General features: G+C 43.6%; 1 protein-coding gene across 1 annotated transcript in view; it reads left to right on the forward strand.

Moving 5' to 3' along the window:
* LOC146058044 (hydroperoxide isomerase ALOXE3-like) overlaps positions 1 to 23548 on the forward strand; it is a 33087-nt gene extending 9539 nt beyond the window's left edge. The window contains exons 10-15 of the mRNA XM_083170007.1: positions 16879 to 16989; positions 21265 to 21323; positions 21496 to 21617; positions 22038 to 22138; positions 22336 to 22506; positions 22710 to 23548. Coding sequence (XP_083026133.1) covers positions 16879 to 16989; positions 21265 to 21323; positions 21496 to 21617; positions 22038 to 22138; positions 22336 to 22506; positions 22710 to 22889 — 744 coding nt within the window. The 3' untranslated portion in view covers positions 22890 to 23548. The remainder of the gene's footprint in view (positions 1 to 16878; positions 16990 to 21264; positions 21324 to 21495; positions 21618 to 22037; positions 22139 to 22335; positions 22507 to 22709) is intronic.
* Positions 23549 to 24932: the final 1384 nt, after the last annotated feature.

The raw sequence follows: 24932 nt of genomic DNA on the forward strand, positions 1-24932 counted from the left end.
GTAAAGATGCACCTATTACTGGATCACTTTTTAGTAAATGCCAGTTCTTTTTGAATACAGCCTCAACTTTTTTGTGCTCAGGGTTATAGTCTGAGATGAAAGACCATTCTGTATTCTTTTTAGGTTTCTTTACTTTTTCTCCAAGGAGATTTCTTTTCTATTAATTGTATCTGCTTTCTCTTTTGCAACCATTAATTCTTTTTGATCGTATCCTTTTGCACGGAAACGATTCGCCATTTCAGACACCTGGTTCTCATATAAATCATTTTCTCCTTCATACTTCATGGCAGCCATTACATTGGGTTCATCCCTCTCTCCTCTCCAATTAGACAGGTAGTTTTTTCCCCAGGATCCAGCCCCTCCTCTATATAATCTGGCACCTCTCCATAGACCATAGTCTTTTTCCTGTCTCCTTCTGTCTGTGACAGGTAGTTAGTTAGTATTATCTTTGTTGTTTTTAGAGCGAAACCCGGGAGGCTGGTTATGCTACCGGGGACCTGGGCGGTCAGGCTGGCGGTGCCTTAAGCCTATGTATGTCCAGGGCCGGTGGCAAGGACGTGACCTGGTAGCCCATGGCGTTCCTTCCCCGTCCCCTCCCCGCTATGGTGGTCGGCGCGCGTTAAGGAGTAGTCACCTGGAAGTCAGGTGTCTGGCCGTCTTCTGCTGCGGACTCCCGGTGGTCCGGTTGGTGCATATACATAGCGGGTCACGCTGAGCAGACTCCCTCGGCAGTTCCGACTTCGGGCTGCGCATAGGGGCGCGCGTCACTTCCGGCGGATGCACGCGGCGTGCGGGGCACGGCCGCGTGCGTTCCAGCTACCCGGAAGTACGCGTTAGTCTGGCTACTTCCGGCAGGGAGGGGGAGACGCCGGCTGCGCGTGCAGCATTCATTTAAAAGCGCCTGGTCGGTGTTACAGGCGCGGGGCTGTGTTTTTGACCAGGAGTTTAACCATGGAGGATGCCTCTCAAAAAAACGTTACACCGCCGCCCAGGTAAGTCCTCTCATAGAGGACACGTTATTCATATCGTTTTGTCTAGTCAGATAGTTAGTATCTTTTCTTGTTTTGTAGTGTGCCTTCAGTGCCCAAGAAGAAACTGGCTAAGACTAAGAATACTAAAGTCTGTCCAGGATGTGATAGAGCTTTTGTCGGAGAGACTGTGCTGTGTTTAGAGTGTCTAACAAAAAAGGATGAAAAGGATGTTGGAATGAATATATCAGCACAATTAGCTGAGATGAGAGACTGGATGAAGAAAAATTTTATTTCTAAAGAGGAATATACGGGGAATAAGAGGTCCCGGTCGCAGACTAGCCTTGATAAAGATGACGGGGATGTGTCTGTGCATGATGATGTGGACAAGGAGGAGTCTGGTGGCTCGTCAGCAGAGTCAGGCGAAGTGTTGGAGGACGAGCGTCTGTTAAATGTGGAGTTGGTAGAAGCAGTGCTAAAGAATCTTTATAGGACACTTAACTATAAGCAGCCTGTAAAGTCTGAGTTTGATGCATTGTTTGAGGATCGATCCAAAAAGGGGAGATCGTTTCCAGTACATAAAGTAGTGAAGGACATCCTAGCTAAAGAGTGGCAGGGTGTCGACAAGAGAGTTGGGTCGACTAAAAGAATTCAAAAAATGTTTCCTATTGAGGATGAAGAATTCATTAAATGGTGTAATATACCTAAAGTCGACGCAGCAGTGTCAGAAGTGACGACCCGTACTACTATTCCCCTTGAGGATGGGGCGTCACTGAAGGACGCAATGGATAAAAAAATGGAAAGAGATTACATATTTCCTCCTCAGTCTCGCTAAAATCTGGAGTGGCCATGGCCTCGCTCTCTCGGGCACTCAGGATTTGGTGTTTGGCCTTACAGGTAGACATACAGGAAAAGGTTTCCCGTGATCAAATCTGTAAAAGTCTTACCCAGATTCAGCTGGCGGTGGACTATATGTGTGAGGCCTCTCTAGATGGTCTAGATTTTGCAGCGAAATCCCTGTCTTCAGGGGTGGTGGCCCGTAGGGCCTTGTGGCTTAAGTCATGGGCGGCAGATTCCCATTCAAAGAACAAACTAGCGACATTGCCTTATGAGGGTGCTTTCCTTTTCGGCAGTCGTTTGGATTAAATGATTGAAAGAATGTCAGGTGGTAAATCAGTGAGATTGCCACAGGATAGAAGAGGGAGGTTTTCCTCTTTTTCTTCTAGACAGGCGTATAGACAGGCCAAGTCCTACAGGCCAGGCAGGTCTGTCCGGGACAGATACGCTCAAGGGACATCCAGAGCCTTTTTTCGTCAATACGTCAAGAAAAAAGGTGAAAGTTCTGGAACCACACAGAAGCAGTGACGGTGGTCCCATGGTGGAGCAGGCCCAGGTAGCTGGAAGGCTGTTGGGTTTCGCTCGCATCTGGGAACAAACCGTCCGAGACAGATGGGTTCTGGAGGTAGTCAAGACTGGCTATCGGCTGGAATTCATGTCAAGGCCAAGTATGGCAAAATTTTGTGTTTCAGAGCTCCCAGTTTCGAAGATAGAAAGGGAAGCTCTAAATTTGAGTTTAGAAGGACTCATCACATCAGGAGCAGTGGTGAAAGTCCCGTCTCTTCATAGTCAGCAAAAGTTCTGGAGGTTACAGAACTATATTAGATTTAAGAAGATTAAATCTGCGCATAAAGAAGAGAAAGTTCCACATAGAGACCACAAAGTCTATTCTGATGGGATTAAGAAAGAACGATTATATGGTCTCCATCGACCTAAAAGACGCCTACTTCCATATTCCCATTTCCCCAGACGACAGAAAATATCTGAGATTCTGCATAGGTCACGATCATTACCAGTTCACCTGTCTGCCCTTCGGCCTCCCCTCTTCACCAAGAGTTTTTACCAAGGTTCTAGTGGTATTGATAGAAGAACTGAGAAAAAAGAAAGTCATGATATGGGCATATCTAGACGATCTATTGATTGTGGCACCATCAGAAGAAGAGGTGATCACAGCAAGAGACTACACCATTCAGTTTCTTCAGGAACACGGGTGGCTGGTGAATTGGGAGAAGAGCTGTCTGAGGCCAACACAGTCTTCAGTTTCTGGGGGTTCTGGTGGATACTGTACGGTTCCAAATGTCCTTATCCACAAAGAGATGCGAGAAAATCCAACAATTAATCTCTACGATATACGAGGAGGATCGCATACCACTCAGGTCAGCAATGAGCCTGTTGGGTATGATGGCATCTACGGTGGACATAGTCCCATGGGCCAGATGGAGGATGAGGCCTCTGCAGTGGTCCCTTCTGGGTTACACAAAAAGGCTGGTACCGCTGGAAAGAAAAATAAAAATCTCAGAGCCAGTGAAAGAATCTCTAGTTTGGTGGGAAGCCGATCAGCTAATACCAAGGAAGTCCTCACTAGCAAGCCCCCCTTTACAGTGTGATCACCACAGACGCCAGCGCCATGGGTTGGGGGGCTCATGGTCTGGGCAAAACGTGCCAAGGGCTATGGTCCCATCGCGAGTCAGAGTTTTCCTCCTATCACAAGGAACTAAGAGCCGTGTGGAAAGCAATAGAGTTCTTCAGCGAAGATATCAGGGGTGCGCACCTGCGCATTTTCTCGGACAACGCTACTACCGTCTCCTATGTCAACAGACAAGGAGGTACAGAGTCACGTGCTCTTAGAAGAGGTTCGAAACATCATGTGTTGGGCCGAGGAGAATCTGCTGTCAATATCAGCGCTCCATGTGCTGGGGGAGGACAAACAATCAGCTCGCAGACTATTTGAGCCGCACAAGCGTGGTTCCGGGCGAATGGGAACTGAAGGATTCAGTTTTTCAGAGAATAGTGGAGCAGTTCGGTCAACCAGAGGTGGATCTCATGGCTTCAGCAGTCAACAAGAAGCTTCCACAATTCTACTCCCGATACCCAACTTAGGGCGTCCACTCCGCTTGACCCCCATCTCAGAGATGGGAGTTTCACCTGGGGTATGTGTTTCCTCCAATTTCTCTCATTCACAGGACATTGTGGAAGGTCAGAACGGAGGGGGTCCAAGTCATAGCCATTCTGCCCTACTGGCCCAGGAGGGCTTGGTTCCCCATGTTGGAGAGCATGGCGATTGCGGGCCCAGTATTTCTTCCAGTGACTCAAGATTTGCTCAGGCAGGGCCCAGTCAATTGTCAAGAGCCTCACAAATTGAATTTAGCGGCCTGGAAATTGAAAGGCGACAGTTGAGACAAAAATTTATCTCCAGAGGTCATTGAGGTGCTTCTCCAAGCAAGGAAGAAGATATCATCAGAAATCTACTACAGAATATGGCGGGTGTTCGCAACATGGTCCAAGGACAGGTTCAGTTTTCCTAAAGCAAACATCCCCCAAGTGTTACAGTTCCTTTGTGATGGGCTTAACAAGGGGCTTTCGGTTTCTACGCTCAAGGTCCAGATATCGGCGCTGAGTGTAATACTAGACACGAAACTAGCAGAGCATAGTTTAATTAAGAGATTTTGTCAAGCTATCAAGAAAATCCGGCCTAGGGTTAGGTCAATAATCCCCCAGTGGGATCTTAATTTAGTCTTGAATGGACTTATGGAGGCTCCGTTTGAGCCGTTGGACAGAGCAAAGTTAAAGTTTCTAACATGGAAGATGTTGTTTTTAGTTGCAATAACTTCAGCAAAAAGAGTGGGAGAGATTCATGCTCTGTGCATTAAAGAACAATATTTAAAGATTTTCCCGGATCGGGTGGTGCTGAGGACCAGACCGTCCTTTCTACCCAAGGTGGTTTCCTCGTTTAATTTAAGTCAAGAAATTGTTTTGCCTTGTTTTTTTTTCAAAATCCTCTGACGAAGAAAGAGGAAAAGTTGCATACATTAGATGTCTTGAGAGCCATCAAGATATATCTACACAGGACAACGGGGTTCAGGAAGTCAGAAGCATTATTCGTGATTCCCCAGGGGGCAAAGAAAGGGTTGGCTCCAAAACAATCAATGTCAAGGTAGCTAAAAGAAGTAATTGCATTCACTTACAGAAAAGTTGGTCGTGAAGTTCCTGAGGGTATTAAGGCTCACTCAACAAGGGCAATGGCGGTTTCTTGGGCTAGAGAGGCCAAAGTTTCGGCTAAGGAGATTTGTCAAGCAGCCACCTGGTCTTCCTTGCATACCTTCTCTAAGCATTATGCATTGGATGTCGCAAGCCCTAGTTTCGGAAGTGAAATTCTTAAGCAAGTCTTGGCTTGAGGTATAGTATAACCCACCCTACTTCTTTGGTACATCCCAATGTAATGGCTGCCATGAAGTATGAAGGAGAAGGCAAGGATTATACTCACGATAATACCTTTTCTTCGGAATACTTCATGGCAGCCCAAAAATTTGTTGGCCCTCCCTATTTGTGTTTTTTCCCTAGGATCAGGACGGAGACAGTCAAAGACTATGGTCTATGGGGAGGTGCCAGATTATATAGAGGGGCTGGATCCTGGGGAAAAAACTACCTGTCTAATTGGAGAGGAGAGAGGGATGAACCCAATGTAATGGCTGCCATGAAGTATTCCGAAGAAAAGGTATTATCGTGAGTATAATCCTTGCTTTCTGTGCAGTTATGTTTGACCCTCAGAAATTGGCCATAAGGGATACCCTCAAGCCAATTTCTGTGGTGCTGGCTATTTCTCTCTATGTAACTGTTAGAGTCGGTAGCCTTATTTGATGTGCAAATAGCATTATCCTTAATATAAATATTCAGGTCTAAAAATACAATTTTTTTTTTCCATGCTCCAGACAAACGTTAAATTTAGATTAAAATCCTTTTGATTAAGACTGTTAAAAGGGTTGTCTCATCCCCCTTCAATACCATAGAAACATCATCTATGTAACGTTGCCAGGAGACCAGACTTGCCCCCAGCTCCGGGACCGACCAGATGACAAGCTCCTCCCAGTACGCCATATATAAATTGGCGTAGCTGGGGGCAAATCTGGTCCCCATTGCAGTTTCAACCATCTGTAGGTAAAAATTTCCATTAAAATAGAAGAAATTATTTTCTAAAATAAAGGTTATACTCTCCAAGATAAAAGTTTTTTTTAATTTTTCTGACATTGATGTTTTGTCAAGAAAAAAACTTTACAGCTATTCTTCCTTTTGTGGGATCAATTATGTTGTACAATGTGGACACATCACCACTTACAAGGAAGAAACCAGGTCCCCAATTTATCCTCTCAATTTTTTTGTAACACATCTTTTGTATCTTTGAGGTACGCCTTAGTTTCTTTAACTATCGGTTGGAGGTGATAGTCCACTAAGGCTGATAAATTTGAGGTTAAGCTGTTTGTACCCGAAACAATCGGCCTGCCAGGTGGACTGGTTAGGCTCTTGTGTACCTTCGGTAGCAAATACATTGTGGGTACTGAAGGTTCCTTGATTGTAACAAAATCATATTCAGATTTTGTTGTTTCCTCCTAACAAAACATCAATGTCAGAAAAATTAAACTTTTATCTTGGAGAGTATAACCTTTATTTTAGAAAATAATTTCTTCAATTTTAATGGAAATTTTTACCTGCAGATGGTTGGAACTGCAATGGGGACCAGATTTGCCCCCAGCTATGCCAATTTATATATGGCGTACTGGGAGGAGCTTGTCATCTGGTCGGGCCCGCAGCTGGGGGCAAGTCGTCTCCTGGCAACGTTACATAGATGTTTTTATGGTATGGAAGGGGGATGAGACAACCCTTTTAACCTTTTTTAACAGTCTTAATCAAAATGATTTTAATCTAAATTTAACGTTTGTCTGGAGCATGGAAAAAATTGTATTTTTAGACCTGAATATTTATATTAACCCCTTCCCGACATTTGACGTACATTTACGTCATGGTCGGGAAGCACTTCCCGACACATGGCGTAAATGTACGTCATGGATTTAAACTGTCACCGCGTCTATAGACGCGGTGACAGTTTCAACATGTCTGCTGTCCCTGACAGCAGACATGTCCGTGCATGCCCCGGGGGGGCTGCGATGCCGCCCCCCCGTCGGCGATCGCTGTGATTGGCTGTTCAGTGTGAACAGCCATTCACAGCGTTTTCCTGTGTCACCGGCGAATAACGTTCGCCGGTGACACGGGATCAGAGGTGATTGGTGCTGTAAAGTACAGCACCAATCACCGCGGGGTGTAAGGGTGACACTGGTGTCACCCCACCTCACCCCGCCCGCCCCCAAAGGCCGTGATTGGTCCGTCGGTCCGACGGACCAATCACAGCCAAGGAGGGGGATTTAAACTAACGGTGACTGCACTGCAGACGCCATTCCGGTCTGGAAAGCGTGCAGTGCGGTCACCGTACCCCCCTGCCGCCATACTGACCAGAATACTTGCTGCAATACTTACCTGATCGCTGCTGATTGCTTCCTGGATCCTGTTCAATAATTGTGCCTTCCTGTGAAATTGTGCTGCTGCAGTGTACTAGCTAGATAGATAGAGAGAGATAGAGAGAGAGATAGAGAGAGATAGAGAGAGAGATAGTGTCAGAGAGTGCTATATTTTGTGCTGCTGCAGTGTGATATAGTTATAGATAGAGAGAGAGAGAGAGATAGAGAGAGATAGAGAGAGAGGCCTACTGACAGAGTGCTATATTTTGTGCTGCTGCAGTGTGATAGTTATAGAGAGATAGAGAGAGAGAGATAGAGAGAGATAGAGAGAGAGATAGTGTCAGAGAGTGCTATATTTTGTGCTGCTGCAGTGTGATATAGTTATAGATAGAGAGAGATATAGATAGAGAGAGAGAGAGAGAGAGATAGAGAGAGAGGCCTACTGACAGAGTGCTATATTTTGTGCTGCTGCAGTGTGATAGTTATAGAGAGATAGAGAGAGATAGAGAGAGATAGAGAGAGAGAGATAGAGAGAGATAGAGAGAGATAGTGACAGATTGTGCTATATATTTTTTATATAACTGACTGCTGCCCCCTCCTTTTGTGCTGATCAGTATAAATTAACTGATCAGCAACTTTTTGGGGGCGCAGGTTTTTTTTAATATATAGATATACCTGTCAGTGCTGCTGCTGCAGTGTCATAGAGTGATAGATAGTGATAGATAGTGAGAGATAGAGAGATAGAGAGAGATAGTGATAGAGAGTGCTAAATTTTGTGTCTGCTGTCCCCGCCTTTTGTGCTGATCACTATATCTGAGGTGATCAGCAACTTTTTTGGGGGTACAGAGGTTTTTTTTTTTTTTTATATATACCTGTCAGTTGCACCAAAGGTTGTGCACCTGCTGCACCTCACTGGTAATCAGTGTCGCATCACTGATCACCTTTTTTTTTTGTGTGTGTGCTGTGGGGTATTTTTTTAATTTTTTTTTTTTACACACACTGATTTTGTGGGTGTCCTGTGGCCGCTGTGCGCTGATCAGTGACGTACATCACTGATCATCTCTTTCGGCACAGGGTTGATCTATTTTTTTTTTTTGATCAAATTCCTGTTGCCTTTGAGCGCTGTTCAGTGACAGACGTTACTGACCAACATCTGTGCTCAATTTTTGGCGCAGGACCTTTTTTTTTTTAACCCCTTCCTTTTTTTTTTTTTTAACCCCTTCATTTTTTTTTTTTTTTAACACCTTCATTTTTTTTTTTTTATTGGTATAAAGTATTTTTTTTTTTTCTGCACTACATACACACTACACACTACATACCCCCCGGATTGAAATAAAGTTTGTGCCCCCCCCTACACTATACACGTGTTGAAACATTTCACTACCGGTAACACAAAAATAAAAATGGCATCCCAAATGTCCTCCCAAATGTCCTCCCAATCATCCAGGAGAATGTATATGTATCCAGTGGAGGAGGCATATGCCATGCTTGCTTCTGACTCTGACACAGCCAGTGATGCAAGCGGGGAATTTGAAGGATTTGCCTTAAGCTCCTCTTCCTCCTCTGCTGATGAGGGACCCCCTCAAAGACGCCCCCGTAGATCAGCTGAGATTCCCCCCCCAATAATTGATCTAGTATGGACCCCACCACCAGACAATTTTGAGCCCCAGGTTCCTGAGTTTTTGGCCATGCCAGGAATCCAATTTGATTCCACAGGTCTCAGAGAAATTGACTTTTTCAAATTATTTTTCTCTGATGATTTTATAAATTTAATGGTGGACCAAACTAATTTATATGCCCAGCAGTTTATTGCTCAAAACCCCACGTCATCATTTGCTAGGTGGACCCCTGTAGATGCAGTAGAGATGATGACGTTTTGGGGTCTGGTGTTTCATATGGGCATAGTAAAAAAGCCAGAAATTAGGCAATATTGGAGTACAGATGTTCTGTACAGTACTCCATTTTACCGTATGGCCATGCCCCGGACTCGATTTGAGACAATTCTTAAATTCATACATTACACCGATAATGCACAGTGCCCACCCAGAGATGATCCCACCTTTGACCGGCTATTCAAAGTCAGGCCGGTCATTGATCATTTCAGTGCCAAATTTGAAGAGGTGTACATCCCTGAAAAATTTATTTGTATCGACGAGTCCCTTATACATTTTAAAGGAAGGGTTAAATTCCGCCAGTACCTTCCCAGTAAGAGGGCAAGGTATGGCATAAAAATGTATAAACTGTGTGAAAGCACCTCAGGGTACACCCACAGGTTTAGGGTTTATGAAGGGAAGGATTCAAGAATTCAACCGCCAGAATGCCCCCCCTCCCTCGTAGGTGTTAGTGGGAAAATTGTCTGGGATTTAGTGCACCCCTTCCTGGATAAAGGTTATCACCTCTATGTGGATAACTTTTACACTAGCATCCCCCTGTTTAAGGCCCTTGGTTCAAGAGGTACAGCAGCTTGCGGTACTGTGCGCAAGAACCAAAGAGGCCTCCCAAAAACGCACATTGCCCAAGTAATGAGAAGGGGTGAAAGCAGGGGAATATGCACCGAAAATATGTTGTTGGTCAAATATAAGGACAAGAGGGATGTCCTTATACTGACAACAATTCACGGAGACAGTACCACCTCCGTCCCTGTACGAGGTACCAGTACCCACACCTCAAAACCTAATTGTATCCTGGATTACAATAGGTACATGGGCGGAGTGGATCTTTCAGATCAGGTACTGAAGCCGTACAGTGCCCTGCGGAAAACAAAAATCTGGTACAAGAAGGTGGCCGTGTATATCATCCAGATGGCACTGTATAACGCTTACGTGCTATTCCGTTCTACCGGCCAGAGGGGGACATTTATGCACTTTCAAGAGGAAGTCATAAAGGGCCTAATATTTGGGAACCAGCAGGCAGAGGGCCCCAGTACTTCTAGTACTGGCCCCCGTATTGTACCAGGGCAGCATTTTCCTGATGAAATCCCCTCCACTGGAAAAAAGGGCAGGACACAAAAAAGGTGCAAAGTTTGCTATAAAAAGGGAATAAGAAAGCAAACTATTTTCCAGTGTGACACTTGCCCCGACAAACCCGGCCTATGTATAAAGGAGTGTTTTAAATTATACCACACATCTATGGAATATTAGGTTCATAATTTCACCGTGCTTCGGGGGTCTTGCTAATGCCACATAGCACCCACCATTCATTCCACCAGAATCTGAGCCGCAAAATCCAAAAATCACTCCTTCCCTTCTGAGTCCTGCCATGCACCCAACTGGTATTTTTTGGTCACATGTGAGGCATTGCCGTACTCGGGAGATATTGGGGCACAGATTTTGGGGTGCTTTTTCTCCTTCATACCTTCTGAAAATGAAAAATTTTGAGCCAGAACTGCATTTTTGTGTAAAAAATGTAATTTTTCTTTTTCACTGCCCACTTGTATCAAAATTGGTGAAACCCCTGGGGGTTTTAAATGTACACTATACCCCTAGATGAATTCCCTGAGGGGTGTAGTTTTCAAAATGGGGTGACTTGTGGGGGGGTTCCACTGTATTGGTGCTTGGGGGGTCTTGCTAATGCGACATAGCACCCACCAAAATTCCACCAGAATTTGTGCTGCAAACTCCAAATATCACTCCTTCCCTTCTGAGTCCTGCCACTTTTTGGTCACACATGAGGCATTGCCGTACTCGGGAGAAATTGGGGCACAGATTTTGGGGTGCTTTGTCTCCTTCATTCCTTGTGAAAATGAAATATTTTGAGCCAGAACTGCATTTTTGTGTAAAAAAATGTAATTTTTCATTTTCACTGCCCACTTGTATCAAAATTGGTGAAACCCCTGGGGGTTTGAAATGTACACTATACCCCTAGATGAATTCCCTGAGGGGTGTAGTTTGCAAAATGGGGTGACTTGTGGGGGGGTTCCACTGTATTGGTGCAACATAGCACCCACCATTCATTCCACCAGAATCTGTGCTGCAAAATCCAAAAATCACTCCTTCCCTTCTGAGTCCTGCCATGCACCCAACTGGTATTTTTTGGTCACATGTGAGGCATTGCCGTACTCGGGAGAAATTGGGGCACAGATTTTGGGGTGCTTTTTCTCCTTCATACCTTCTGAAAATGAAAAATTTTGAGCCAGAACTGCATTTTTGTGTAAAAAATGTAATTTTTCTTTTTCACTGCCCACTTGTATCAAAATTGGTGAAACCCCTGGGGGTTTTAAATGTACACTATACCCCTAGATGAATTCCCTGAGGGGTGTAGTTTGCAAAATGGGGTCACTTGTGGGGGGGTTCTACTGTATTGGTGCTTGGGGGGTCTTGCTAATGCGACATAGCACCCACCAAAATTCCACCAGAATCTGAGCTGCAAAATCCAAAAATCACTCCTTCCCTTTTGAGTCCTGCCATGCACCCAACTGGTATTTTTTGGTCACATGTGAGGCATTGCCGTACTCGGGAGAAATTGGGGCACAGATTTTGGGGTGCTTTTTCTCCTTCATACCTTCTGAAAATGAAAAATTTTGAGCCAGAACTGCATTTTTGTGTAAAAAATGTAATTTTTCTTTTTCACTGCCCACTTGTATCAAAATTGGTGAAACCCCTGGGGGTTTTAAATGTACACTATACCCCTAGATGAATTCCCTGAGGGGTGTAGTTTGCAAAATGGGGTCACTTGTGGGGGGGTTCTACTGTATTGGTGCTTGGGGGGTCTTGCTAATGCGACATAGCACCCACCAAAATTCCACCAGAATCTGAGCTGCAAAATCCAAAAATCACTCCTTCCCTTTTGAGTCCTGCCATGCACCCAACTGGTATTTTTTGGTCACATGTGAGGCATTGCCGTACTCGGGAGAAATTGGGGCACAGATTTTGGGGTGCTTTTTCTCCTTCATATCTTCTGAAAATGAAAAATTTTGAGCCAGAACTGCATTTTTGTGTAAAAAATGTAATTTTTCATGTTCACTGCCCACTTGTATCAAAATTGGTGAAACCCCTGGGGGTTTGAAATGTACACTATACCCCTAGATGAATTCCCTGAGGGGTGTAGTTTGCAAAATGGGGTGACTTGTGGGGGGGTTCCACTGTATTGGTGCTTGGGGGGTCTTGCTAATGCGACATAGCACCCACCAAAATTCCACCAGAATCTGAGCCACAAAATCCAAAAATCACTCCTTCCGTTCTGAGTCCTGCCATGCACCCAACTGGTATTTTTTGGTCACATGTGAGGCATTGCCGTACTCGGAAGAAATTGGGGCACATATTTTGGGGTGCTTTTTCTCCTTCATACCTTCTGAAAATGAAAAATTGTGAGCCAGAACTGCATTTTTGTGTAAAAAAATGTAATTTTTCATTTTCACTGCCCACTTGTATCAAAATTGGTGAAACCCCTGGGGGTTTGAAATGTACACTATACCCCTAGATGAATTCCCTGAGGGGTGTACTTTGCAAAATGGGGTGACTTGTGGGGGGGTTCCACTGTATTGGTGCAACATAGCACCCACCATTCATTCCACCAGAATCTGTGCTGCAAAATCCAAAAATCACTCCTTCCCTTCTGAGTCCTGCCATGCACCCAACTGGTATTTTTTGGTCACATGTGAGGCATTGCCGTACTCGGGAGAAATTGGGGCACAGATTTTGGGGTGCTTTTTCTCCTTCATACCTTCTGAAAATGAAAAATTTTGAGCCAGAACTGCATTTTTGTGTAAAAAAATGTAATTTTTCATTTTCACTGCCCACTTGTATCAAAATTGGTGAAACCCCTGGGGGTTTGAAATGTACACTATACCCCTAGATGAATTCCCTGAGGGGTGTAGTTTGCAAAATGGGGTGACTTGTGGGGGGGTTCCACTGTATTGGTGCTTGGGGGGTCTTGCTAATGCGACATAGCACCCACCAAAATTCCACCAGAATCTGAGCTGCAAAATCCAAAAATCACTCCTTCCCTTTTGAGTCCTGCCATGCACCCAACTGGTATTTTTTGGTCACATGTGAGGCATTGCTGTACTCGGGAGAAATTGGGGCACAGATTTTGGGGTGCTTTGTCTCCTTCATACCTTCTGAAAATGACAAATTTGGAGCCAGAACTGCATTTTTGTGTAAAAAAAATAATTTTTCATTTTCACTGCCCAGTTGTACCACAATTGGTGAAACCCCTGCGGGTTTGAAATGTACACTATACCCCTAGCTGAATTCCCTGAGGGGTGTAGTTTGCAAAATGGGGTCACTTGTGGGGGGGTTCCTAACTTTTAGCATGTTATGGTGCCTAGAAACCTACATGGTGCCTAAAAAATAATCTCATAAAAAGGAGGCTCCAAAATCAAGTAGGTGCTCCTTCTATTATGAAGCCTGTGGTTTGGTCACCGTGCACACTAGGGCCACATATAGGATATTTATGAAAACAAAAGAATTGGGGGAATCAATTTTTAGTCACATTTCTCTAGTAAAATGTACTGTGTTCCTTAGAAAAATGTATTAAAATTGCAAATCTGCAAAAAAAAAGAAATTTTGAAATTTCACCTACACTTTGTTTTAATTCCTGTGAAACACCTAAAGGGTTAACAAACTTTCAAAATGCTGTTTTGAATACTGTGAGGGGTGCAGTTTTTGAAATGGCATCATTTATGGGGGTGTCTCACATACAAGTCCCTCAAAGTCACATCAGAACTGAACTGGTCCCTAAAAAAATCAGTGTTTGAAATTTTCTTGAAAATTTGAGAATTTGCTATTCATATTGTAAGCCTCCTAGTGTCCCAAAAAATTAAAAGGAAGTTGAAATAATGATGTCAACATAAAGTAGACATATGGTCTATGTTAGTTATTCACTATTTTGAGTGGTAAGATTATTTGTCTCACAAGCAGAAAATTTAACATTTTGCAAATCGCTAAATTTTCCATTTTTTCACGATATTTTGGTATTTTTCACAAAAAAACACAGACTGTATCGACCCAAATTTACCACTAATTTGAAGTACAATGTGTCACGAAAAAACAATCTCAAAACCACTGGGATAAGTAAAAGCAAAAAAAAGTTATCCCCACTTAAGTGAGACATGTCAGATTTGAAAAAAATGGCTCTGTCAGGAACGCAAAAACTAGCTCTGTCAGGAAGGGGTTAAGGATAATGCTATTTGCACATCAAATCATATTAAGGCTATCGACTCTAACAGTTACATAGAGAGAAATAGCCAGCACCACAGAAATTGGCTTGAGGGTATCCCTTATGGCCAATTTCTGAGGGTCAAAAGTAACTGCACAGAAAATTATGTATGAGAACCAGGTGTCTGAAATGGCGAATAGTTTCCGTGCAAAAGGATACGATCAAAAAGAATTAATGGTTGCAAAAGAGAAAGCAGATACAATTAATAGAAAAGAAATCTCCTTGGAGAAAAAGTAAAGAAACCTAAAAAGAATACAGAATGGTCTTTCATCTCAGACTATAACCCTGAGCACAAAAAAGTTGAGGCTGTATTCAAAAAGAACTGGCATTTACTAAAAAGTGATCCAGTAATAGGTGCATCTTTACCATGCAATCCAGGCTTTATTTACAGAAAAGCACCACCACTAAAGAACAAGCTTTTTAAAAGTTGTCTTGATGTAATGCCCCGAACAAGTGACCGCACAAAGGGGTTCCACCGTTGTGGAATGTGCTTGATGTGTAGAACAGCTAAAGGCATAAGTAAAACCAAAGAATACACTTTTAATGGCACCAGTTTTAAAGTTAATGATTTTATCACATGTAATTCTAAGAATGTCATATATTTTTTACAATGTGATTGTGGCTTATTTTATGTGGGCAAAACCACCAGGAACCTAAAAACACGTCTAGCAGAGCATGTGTACAATATAAGAAAGGGTTTAGAAACCCACACAGTTCATTTTAAAAAGGTACACAACTCCAAAGAATGTTGTATTAAATCATTTGGTGGTCTCGAAATAATTACACCCACATGGTGTAATAAAAATATAGAAACCCGCCTAGCCCAATGTGAAATGAGGTAGATTTTTAAGCTCAATACTCTGGTGCCAAATGGTTTTAACAGTGATCTTGAAATTAAATGGTTTTTAAAAATATTGCCTTTTAGCTGTTTTTTAAGTATCTGTTTTATTACATGTTTTTATATATTTATTTTTTTAACATATGATGCAGAGTATTTTTTATATAATATGGATTGATTCTGTAAAATTTGCTTGACTTCCCTCTATTTTCTCCCCCTTCCCTTTTTTTGTCTTCTCTATATATGGACTAAGTAAAACAAGGACTAATACTGAATCTGAAAGGAGGAGGTTTTTTTGTATGGAAATATGGACTAAAGAAAAACTCTGGAGAAGATTATATCAAATTGTGTTTACAGATTGTATTATTATGGGCAAATGTGCAATATGTGATCCTTCAAATCCCGGAAGTCATGTTCCGTCCGTCTGGAACGCATATGCAATTGAGATGCGCTCCATTGAATGGGCAGTGTGCAATACGGAGCCTTCCGTACTGGAAGTGACGTTCCGCTACTATGGAACGCATTGGGAGCGCCAGGTGGAACGCAAATAATGGCGTATCACTTCCGCTTCCTGTATAGCGTCAGAGCAGCGTAATTGCTGTTTTGGCGCCTTTTTTCACTATTTGTATCCCTACCAGCCACGGGATACATCATGCTTCTGAAGAAGGACCCCAATGGTCCGAAATGCATTAAGCAGGTGTTCCCGTGGCTGGAAGATTCTACTATGTCTATTGGGACGGGACAACCCCTGGAGCTTCTACCCCAAGAGAAAAGGTGTCCGGAGCCTGGCTACTTTGGTGGAGTGATCCCTGGGTGTAGCCTCCCACTTATCACCGGCTGGTGATTATATGCTGTTTTTTATCTTGGAAATTGTGAGTGCATAATACCCCCCCCCCCCCCCTTTTTTTTGAAAAAAGGTGTTGCACTATTCTTCTATTTCCATTTTAGAGCATATTTCACAGTCTGTGGAGATTTTGGTTACCTATATGAAACACCTGTAGGACCGGCTGAATCTTTGAAATAATTCACACTACAAACTTCTATGGACACTTGCACAATAAATAGTGTAAGTTAAATCCTGGAAAGCGCCTTATGTACTAGTAACTTTACCTTTGTGGAGGGAAGTACTGGGGTTGTCTGATGCACCGAAAGAGGTCATGGTCCAACGATGGATGGCTGAGCAAGCATCTATAGGTTCAGCTGCTCAGCCAACTTCTGCCTATATAAGGTTGGCAGCCCAACCGTGTCGATCCCGACTAAGGAGTCTCAACTGCCGGTGCTCTGACGGGGGCAAGCACAATGAAGCCCCTTGCTGACTCGGTGGCTTGCTTTGCTCACCACAGGTTCTGTTCTCACTCTATGGGGTCGTGGACCCCCACACAGAAGAATAGCCCCTGTGAGTCCTGATTCCTCCTATCAGGCAGTCCTCCAGAACATCACTCTGCCTGGATGGCCAAACCATCGCCCCTTCTAGATCTAGATTTTCATATAACTTTGACTGAATAATTTATTGTAATATAGGCAAACTGAATCATTGCCATTCAATTTTTTTTTTTTTTTTTTTATCCAGGCTAATGTAACCGGAGGTGGGGGGCTTCCAATACTACTGAAAAATGCAATGGATAAGGTCACTTACAGCAGCCTCTGTCTCCCTGATGACATCCAGGCAAGAGGATTGGAGGCAGGGGCGGGCTGGGCCGGGGGGCAGGGTGCCATCTGCCCCCCAGGCCGCTCTGGCTGGTGTGCTGCGGGCCGCGCCGTCGCGGCCGTGCCCGAGGCCGCCGTACCGGTTTTTGTTTTTCACTGCCGGCGGCCATGTTCCTGTGGTCTATTAAATGATGTCTCCGGCCACAGGAACATGGCCGCCGGCCTCCACGGCTACGTGGAGGAGGGCCCCGGCAGCCTGTTCCCTATTATCCCCGGCGGCAGTGGCAGAGGCAGGCAGACAGAGGCGTAGCTAGGGCGGAGCGCACACTCCGGGCGACAAGATGTCACCTGGCGCCGGAGCCGTGCACTCTGCCACCGGCTCCCCTGCCCTGCTCGCCAGCTCCCCCGCCGAAACACTACCCTACCCCCCCCCCCCCCCCCCCCCCCCCCGGACTCCTTGCTGTGCCCGTCGCTGGCCGCCTCTTCCGGGGGCCTTGCGCATCCTACTCTAGCTGCCGGCTGTTAGCTAGTGCGTGGTGTCCGGCAGTGCTCTCCCGCATGTCCCCAAGGAGACGCTTGTAAGCGTCAGAAGGAGTCCCGGCCACTGTTGTGAGAATAAGGTACCAATTATTTAAATAGGGATATGTAACTGCGCTTGTGTTTTTTTGAGCAGCCTTATTTAAGGCGCTTGTGTAAATAAAGAAAGGTGCGGGTATCACACATAAAATACGTGAAAACAATGTGCTTGCCTGTAAGGAAAAAGGGGGTTCACTAACCCCCCCTTTTTCCTTACAGGCAAGCACATTGTTTTCACATATTTTATGTTTGATACCCGCACCTTTTTTTATTTACACAAGCGCCTTAAATACCAACAGTAAGGTACCAATAATGATTAGGGCGCTGAAATGCATAGCATGCTGGTTATGGGCATAATGCAATTCAGCGACCATGAACCTGCCGAGGCAAGCTGATGGTGGGATGGTGGTGCGTCTATACAGATATCACATCCTGGACAATGTATTAATAATATGTGTGTAACTGGGTGCTAGTAGTTGTGTAGACTATAGGGACTACGTAGATGTATATAATGGAGGCTAGAAAAAGTTTGAACAAGAAATATACCGTAACTTTAAAGAGACAGTACACAATAAAAAAGCGTGAAAAACCATACCACCAAAACATCCACATAACTATACTGATCACTGCACTACAATGTGATAGTCTAGGAGTTCTGGGTATGTTTTTTATTCATATGGGGACCAATATGTATTTTTTAACCCGTCATGCCAAAAGGATGAGGGTGGGTTATATGCGCAAGAGCCCACCTACTACTCAGTGGGGGGGGGAGCCCTTGCTCCGGGCACCGTGGCACGTAGCTACACCACTGCAGGCAGACACTGGGTGGGGACGTCATGACGATGACGCCTCCCACCCACGCGTCTGCAGAGAGTGGAGTAAGACAGGGGCCGCAGGACAAGTCGTGGGGGCCGCTTCAGGAGGCCTCAGAGAGCAGAAAGGGGAATTGAAATTCGTGGAGCTGCCTAAGGGATAAAACAGTAAGTTAACATTAAACACCTAAAACGACATATCTGCTGTTTCATGTATATTAATAATAATGCAATGACACCACAGGCTGCTCCCCCTGTATAATAATTTGTGTCATGGCATTACTATTAATAATAGTAATGCCATGACACAAATTATTATACAGGGGGAGCAGCCTGTGGTGTCATGGCATTACTTTTATATTATACAGGGGGAGCAGCCTGTGGTGTCATTATTATTGTACAGGGGGAGCAGGCTGTGGTGTCATTGCATTATTATTATACAGCGGGAGCAGCCAGTGGTGTCATTGCATTATTATTATACAGCGGGAGCAGCCTGTGGTGTCATTGCATTATGCCATGACACCACAGGCTGCTCCCTCTGTATAATAATAATGCCATGACACCACAGGCTGCTCCCCCTGTATAATATAAAAGTAATGCCATGACACCACAGCCTGCTCCCTCTGTATAATAATAATGCAATGACGCCACAGGCTGCTCCCCCTGTATAATAATTTGTGTCATGGCATTACAATTGTTATATTATACAGTGGGAGCAGCCTGTGGTGTCTTTGCATTATTATTATACAGCGGGAGCAGCCTGTGGTGTCATTGCATTATTATTATACAGCGGGAGCAGCCAGTGGTGTCATTGCATTATTATTATACAGCGGGAGCAGCCTGTGGTGTCATTGCATTATGCCATGACACCACAGGCTGCTCCCTCTGTATAATAATAATGGCATGACACCACAGGCTGCTCCCTCTGTATAATAATAATGTCATGACAGCACAGGCTGCTCCCCCTGTATAATATAAAAGTAATGCAATGGCACCAAAGGCTGCTCCCTCTGTATAATAATAATGCAATGACACCACAGGCTGCTCCCCCTGTATAATAATTTGTGTCATGGCATTACAATTGTTATATTATACAGCGGGAGCAGCCTGTGGTGTCTTTGCATTATTATTATACAGCGGGAGCAGCCTGTGGTGTCATTGCATTATTATTATACAGAGGGAGCAGCCAGTGGTGTCATGGTATTACTTTTATATTATACAGTGGGAGGAACCTGTGGTGTCATAATTATTATTGTACAGGGGGAGCAGCCTGTGGTGTCATGGCATTATGCCATGACACCACAGGCTGCTCCCCCTGTATAATAATAAAGGCATGACACCACAGGCTGCTCCCCCTGTACAATAATAATGCCATGACACCACAGGCTGCTCCCTCTGTATAATATAATAATAGTAATGCCATGACACAATTTATTATACAGGGGGAGCAGCCTGTGGCATCATGGCATTATTATTATACAGGGGGAGCAGCCTGTGGTGTCCTGTCTTTTACGCAGGGGTGCAGCCTGTGGTGTCCTGTTCTTTATATATGCAGGAGAGCAGCCTGTGTTGTCCTGTTATTTATTTATGCAGGAGAGCAGACTGTGGTGTCCTGTTATTTATTTATGCAGGAGAGCTGCCTGTGGTGTCATTGAATTATTATTATACAGCGGGAGCAGCCTGTGGTGTCATTGCATTATTATTATACAGCGGGAGCAGCGTGTGGTGTCATTGCATTATTATTATACAGCGGGAGGAACCTGTGGTGTCATAATTATTATTGTACAGGGGGAGCAGCCTGTAGTGTCATGGCATTAGTTTTATATTATACAGGGGGAGCAACCTGTGGTGTCATAATTGTTATTGTACAGGGGGAGCAGCCTGTGGTGTCATGGCATTATGCCATGACACCACAGGCTGCTCCCTCTGTATAATAATAATGGCATGACACCACAGGCTGCTCCCCCTGTATAATAATGGCATGACACCACAGGCTGCTCCCTCTGTATAATATAATAATTGTAATGCCATGACACAAATTATTATACAGGGGGAGCAGCCTGTGGCATCATGGCATTATTATTATACAGGGGGAGCAGCCTGTGGCATCATGGCATTATTATTATACAGGGGGAGCAGCCTGTGGTGTCCTGTCTTTTACGCAGGGGTGCAGCCTGTGGTGTCCTGTTCTTTATTTATGCAGGAGAGCAGCCTGTGGTGTCCTGTTCTTTATATATGCAGGAGAGCAGCCTGTGGTGTCCTTTTATTTATTTATGCAGGAGAGCAGACTGTGGTGTCCTGTTCTTTTCATATGCAGGAGAGCAGTCTGTGGTGTCCTGTTATTTATTTATGCAGGAGAGCTGCCTGTGGTGTCCTGTTATTTATTTATGCAGGAGAGCAGCCTGTGGTGTCTTGTTCTTTATATATGCAGGAGAGCAGCCTGTGGTGTCCTGTTATTTATTTATGCAGGAGAGCAGACTGTGGTGTCCAGATCGTTATTTATGCAGGAGAACAGCCAGTGGTGTCCTCTTCTATTTTTTATGCAGGTGAGCAGCCTGTGGCAGGGGCGGAGTGGGATGGTGGGAAGCCAGGCAAATTTTCAGTGTGCCATGTCCCACACCCCTCTCAGTGGCCATTCTCCTACAAAGCCGGGCTGATACATACAAAACCTCGGCTGCCACAATCGGAGCTTCTGCACTTGCGCAAAATCTCAGTTAACCTGGAGCCACATGACAATAATGTGCTAGGCCAGGGGGTAGTGTCACTAGTCCCCCTGCATCATATATTAGGCTTTTAATTTTTTTAATTAAAAACCTGCATTTAACAATGTGCTACTTATGGGCCACTTATGCGCTACTTATGGGCCAGTGCTCTAGACTTGCCCCCCAGGCTAAAAGTTGCCAGCCAGCCCCTGATTGGAGGCCATTCCCAATTACCTGTATAGGGATGATGGGATGAAGATCTGGTTGGCTGTGGAGAGGTACAGTAGTTCTGGTCATATTATAAATATGCTGTAGTATAGTATATAGAAAACCTTGATGTTTCTTGCATACCTGATAAAGGAAATGTGACCTTCAATTCATTGCACCTCCATCACTTCTGTACATCATCCATACTTGATTCACTGATTGTACCTCTTGCTTTATCTTCAGCTTTGTATCCAAAATTGTTAATTACTACTATGAGAGCGATGTGATTGTCAGTACAGACCCTGAACTTCAGGCCTGGGTGGCCGAGATATTCAAAGAAGGCTTCCTGGAGTACAAATCTACAGGTAAGGAACATATACATTTTTTGCTTTGACTTCATATTACAAAATATCATGGGGTCATAATGAGCCAATATCATGGGGTCATAATGAGCCAAACGGATCTTTTCAATGTTGATTTGCATGGTAGGATCAAAAGGTCATATACCACAATAGACGGAAAGTCCCATTTTACATCAGAAATAATCCTTTAACACCTAGCCATTTTGATTCATTGGTTTTGAATTCATGTTTAGCGTCTGCTAATTAAGCATAACCTATATGTAAACCAGCTAAAAAGTATACAATTCAATAACACTAGAATTCAATTATCTTAACCTTGTGTGGTGTTCAATATAGGGTGCTTGATATGATGTAAATAAGGGTGTAGTACAATCCATGCGTTGGATCTGTCTAGTTGACTCATTAATTATTCCCGTTTGAAAGGAATGCCCTCCTCCTTGGAGACAAAGGCCTCGCTAATCAAGTACCTGACCATGGTGATCTTCACTTGTTCTGCTCAGCATGCAGCTGTCAACAGTGGCCAGGTGGGTAATGGATCATCACACGATTCAATATGCTGTTCTTAAGATCCTGTGTGATGTGATTCATACACTTATTTATTTATTTTCTCTTGAGTTGAAGACTACTGAATAGTCTGAGCTTGGTTTGCAATGTATTAACATGTGTAACTTTTTGTAAAAAAAATTCTGGGGTTAAAATGTCCCTTCGGTTTCCATTGCAGTTTGACTTCTATGCCTGGATGCCCAATGGTCCTTCATCAATTAAAACTCCTCCTCCCACAGTGAAAGGAGTAACCACACCCCAGACTATTCTGGATGCATTGCCTGAAGTAAATACTACCACTATTAGCATGTCCACTGAGTGGGTGCTTAGTAGCGAGCCAAGGGACCGGGTGAGTTCTTGGGACAGTTCATGTAATGCATTAAGATCTAGTACTTTTCGGTTTCTCATTGTTATATTTAACAAATGTAAAGACTGCTACAGAATCCCACCATATATGCATGTGCATATCACTCTGATATGGTGGTGAATAGACTTTATGTAATCCAAATGTGTTTAGGAATTCCCTTAACCAGACTTCCCATTCCCCACTAGAGACGTCTGGGCGAGTACCCTGATGTGCGCTTTACAGAGGAGGTTCCACAGACCTTCATAAAGAAATTCCAGGAGAAGCTGGTTGAGATCTCGCAATCCATTAAAGAGCGGAACAGCAGCATGGATTTGCCATATCCGTATTTGGATCCAAGTGTAATTGAGAACAGTGTCTGTGTATAATATGAATAGTGGCATTGGCTCTATGGACTACAGCAGTGACCCCTTTGTTGGGCAGTTGGAGGCAATGCCATCTCCAGAAGGCATCAGATTGTGAATGTATGCTCTGAAACATACATAAGTAAAATCTTGAACACCAGGATTTTTCTGTGAGCCGCAACAGGATTTTTCTGTGAGCCGCAACTTAAACACCTGAATTGGGGCCTATGCATGAACCTACTGCTAGTTTTCCTGTCCTGACTTGCACTGTCCATTTTTGTTAAACATTGTACTGTAAATGTAGTGTTTTCAAGCTCCTTGTCAAAACAGATGTGATACAATTAAATATTTTAGTGCATGTTTGTGTGGAAATTCTTTCCTGCCCCCCTATCTCTGCTGGGGATTGTCTTTATATTAAACTGAGCCCACTAATTTTATATTAGATTTTATCTTGAGGATCATTTCAGCATACCTCCCCACCTTTGATCTCTTCTGAACTTGATGGCCCAAAAGGGTAAAGCCACAGGTGGGTCTGGCATTATCTAGAGGGTGTAGCCTAGATGCACAACTCTTCTTGGGCAGGTCGCCTGTACTCCTGCATGCATTAGTGTACAATATCAGATGGCTTGAGAAAGTTCTGGGCATTCCTTGGCTTTGACTGAGGTGTATAAATGGATATAGGGTACTACTGGACAGTCTCTGGGGCTATTAATCAGCTCTGGCATAACTAACCTGCAGATGTAAACTAAACCATGGGTATTACTGGTCCTATTGCTATGTGGCTGCATACTGTATAATCAAATATAGGCTCCCCAAGAGATACAACGGTTTCTACTGGGCCCCCAAAAAATACAAAATTGGAAGTCTGTAGCATGTAATGGTGGTCACAGGCCTCAATCTCCTTTTTTGAGGCTCCACATGGGTTGCCATAAACTTTTTTTTTTTTTTTTTGAACAGGCGTATATTCATGCTGGAAACATGTCAATCTCTATATATATATATATATATATATATATATATATATATATATATATATATATATATATATATATATATATATATATATATATATATATATATATATATATATATATACAGCTCTTGTTTCACAGGTGTCTAACTTTGCTGTTAACGTTGGGAAGTCCGGCTGTCTGTAGAGCAATACAAGTTCTTTAACATGGATACTTGGTACTGCCTCTATGTTGATCTTACCAGTCCCTAAGGTCAACAGTTCCCTTTCTTTCAGTGGATATCTAGTCCCATGACTGGATACCAGAAGGGAAGGGTGATATCTCTTGCATAATTATATTCTATACATGACACTTTAAGGCTATTTTATTGTACATGGCCAATGTTGGTGGTGGGTTGTGTGTGTGTTTTTTTTTTTTTTTTTTATTTAGGACCTGGGTACAGCTAGGAGCTAGTTATCATAAAAAAAAACAAATTCCTGCAAACCTGGGGTTCCCAAAGAGTCCTCAAAGTACTACAACAGTTCAGCTTTTACAAAAAGCCATAACTGAGTACAGGTTACTTAATCTGTACTTAAACATGGTTAACAAAACTTATCAATTTTTCCTAAATTTTGATGTGCAGGTGTACATGTAACTTTATAGATTGGAAGGCTTCCATGATTGGACCTTCTCCTTTTTATGAAGTTACACATGGCTAATCTCTATGCCAGATTAATATCCAAAGTTTATTACAGTGGTTTGGGTCTTTCAGTTATATTATCTTGGAATACATCCCCACTCCTGCAGCAACCATGACAAAAGGAGCGAGTGGCCAACGTACAGTAGTACTGCGTTATTGCTGTGAAATCTCTGGTTGAAATGTCCATCTGGACAGAGTGGTAGGCTTTCAATCTAGGATTATTTGATAACATAATGTCTTTTACTGTTCAGTTTTTCTAGTAACCTGGACAAGTATGACTGAATATGCACTGATAATGCAGTTTTATAGAATAGAATCGAATAGAATCTTTATTTGTCATAAAATGCCCATTAGCAATGAACATCGAACGAAAATAAATTGTGGACAATACAAATATACAATCAGAGACATTAAAAA

The sequence above is a fragment of the Crinia signifera genome, chromosome 2 (genome assembly GCF_055691185.1).
Source record: "Crinia signifera chromosome 2, ASM5569118v1, whole genome shotgun sequence".
Classification (NCBI taxonomy): domain Eukaryota; kingdom Metazoa; phylum Chordata; class Amphibia; order Anura; family Myobatrachidae; genus Crinia; species Crinia signifera.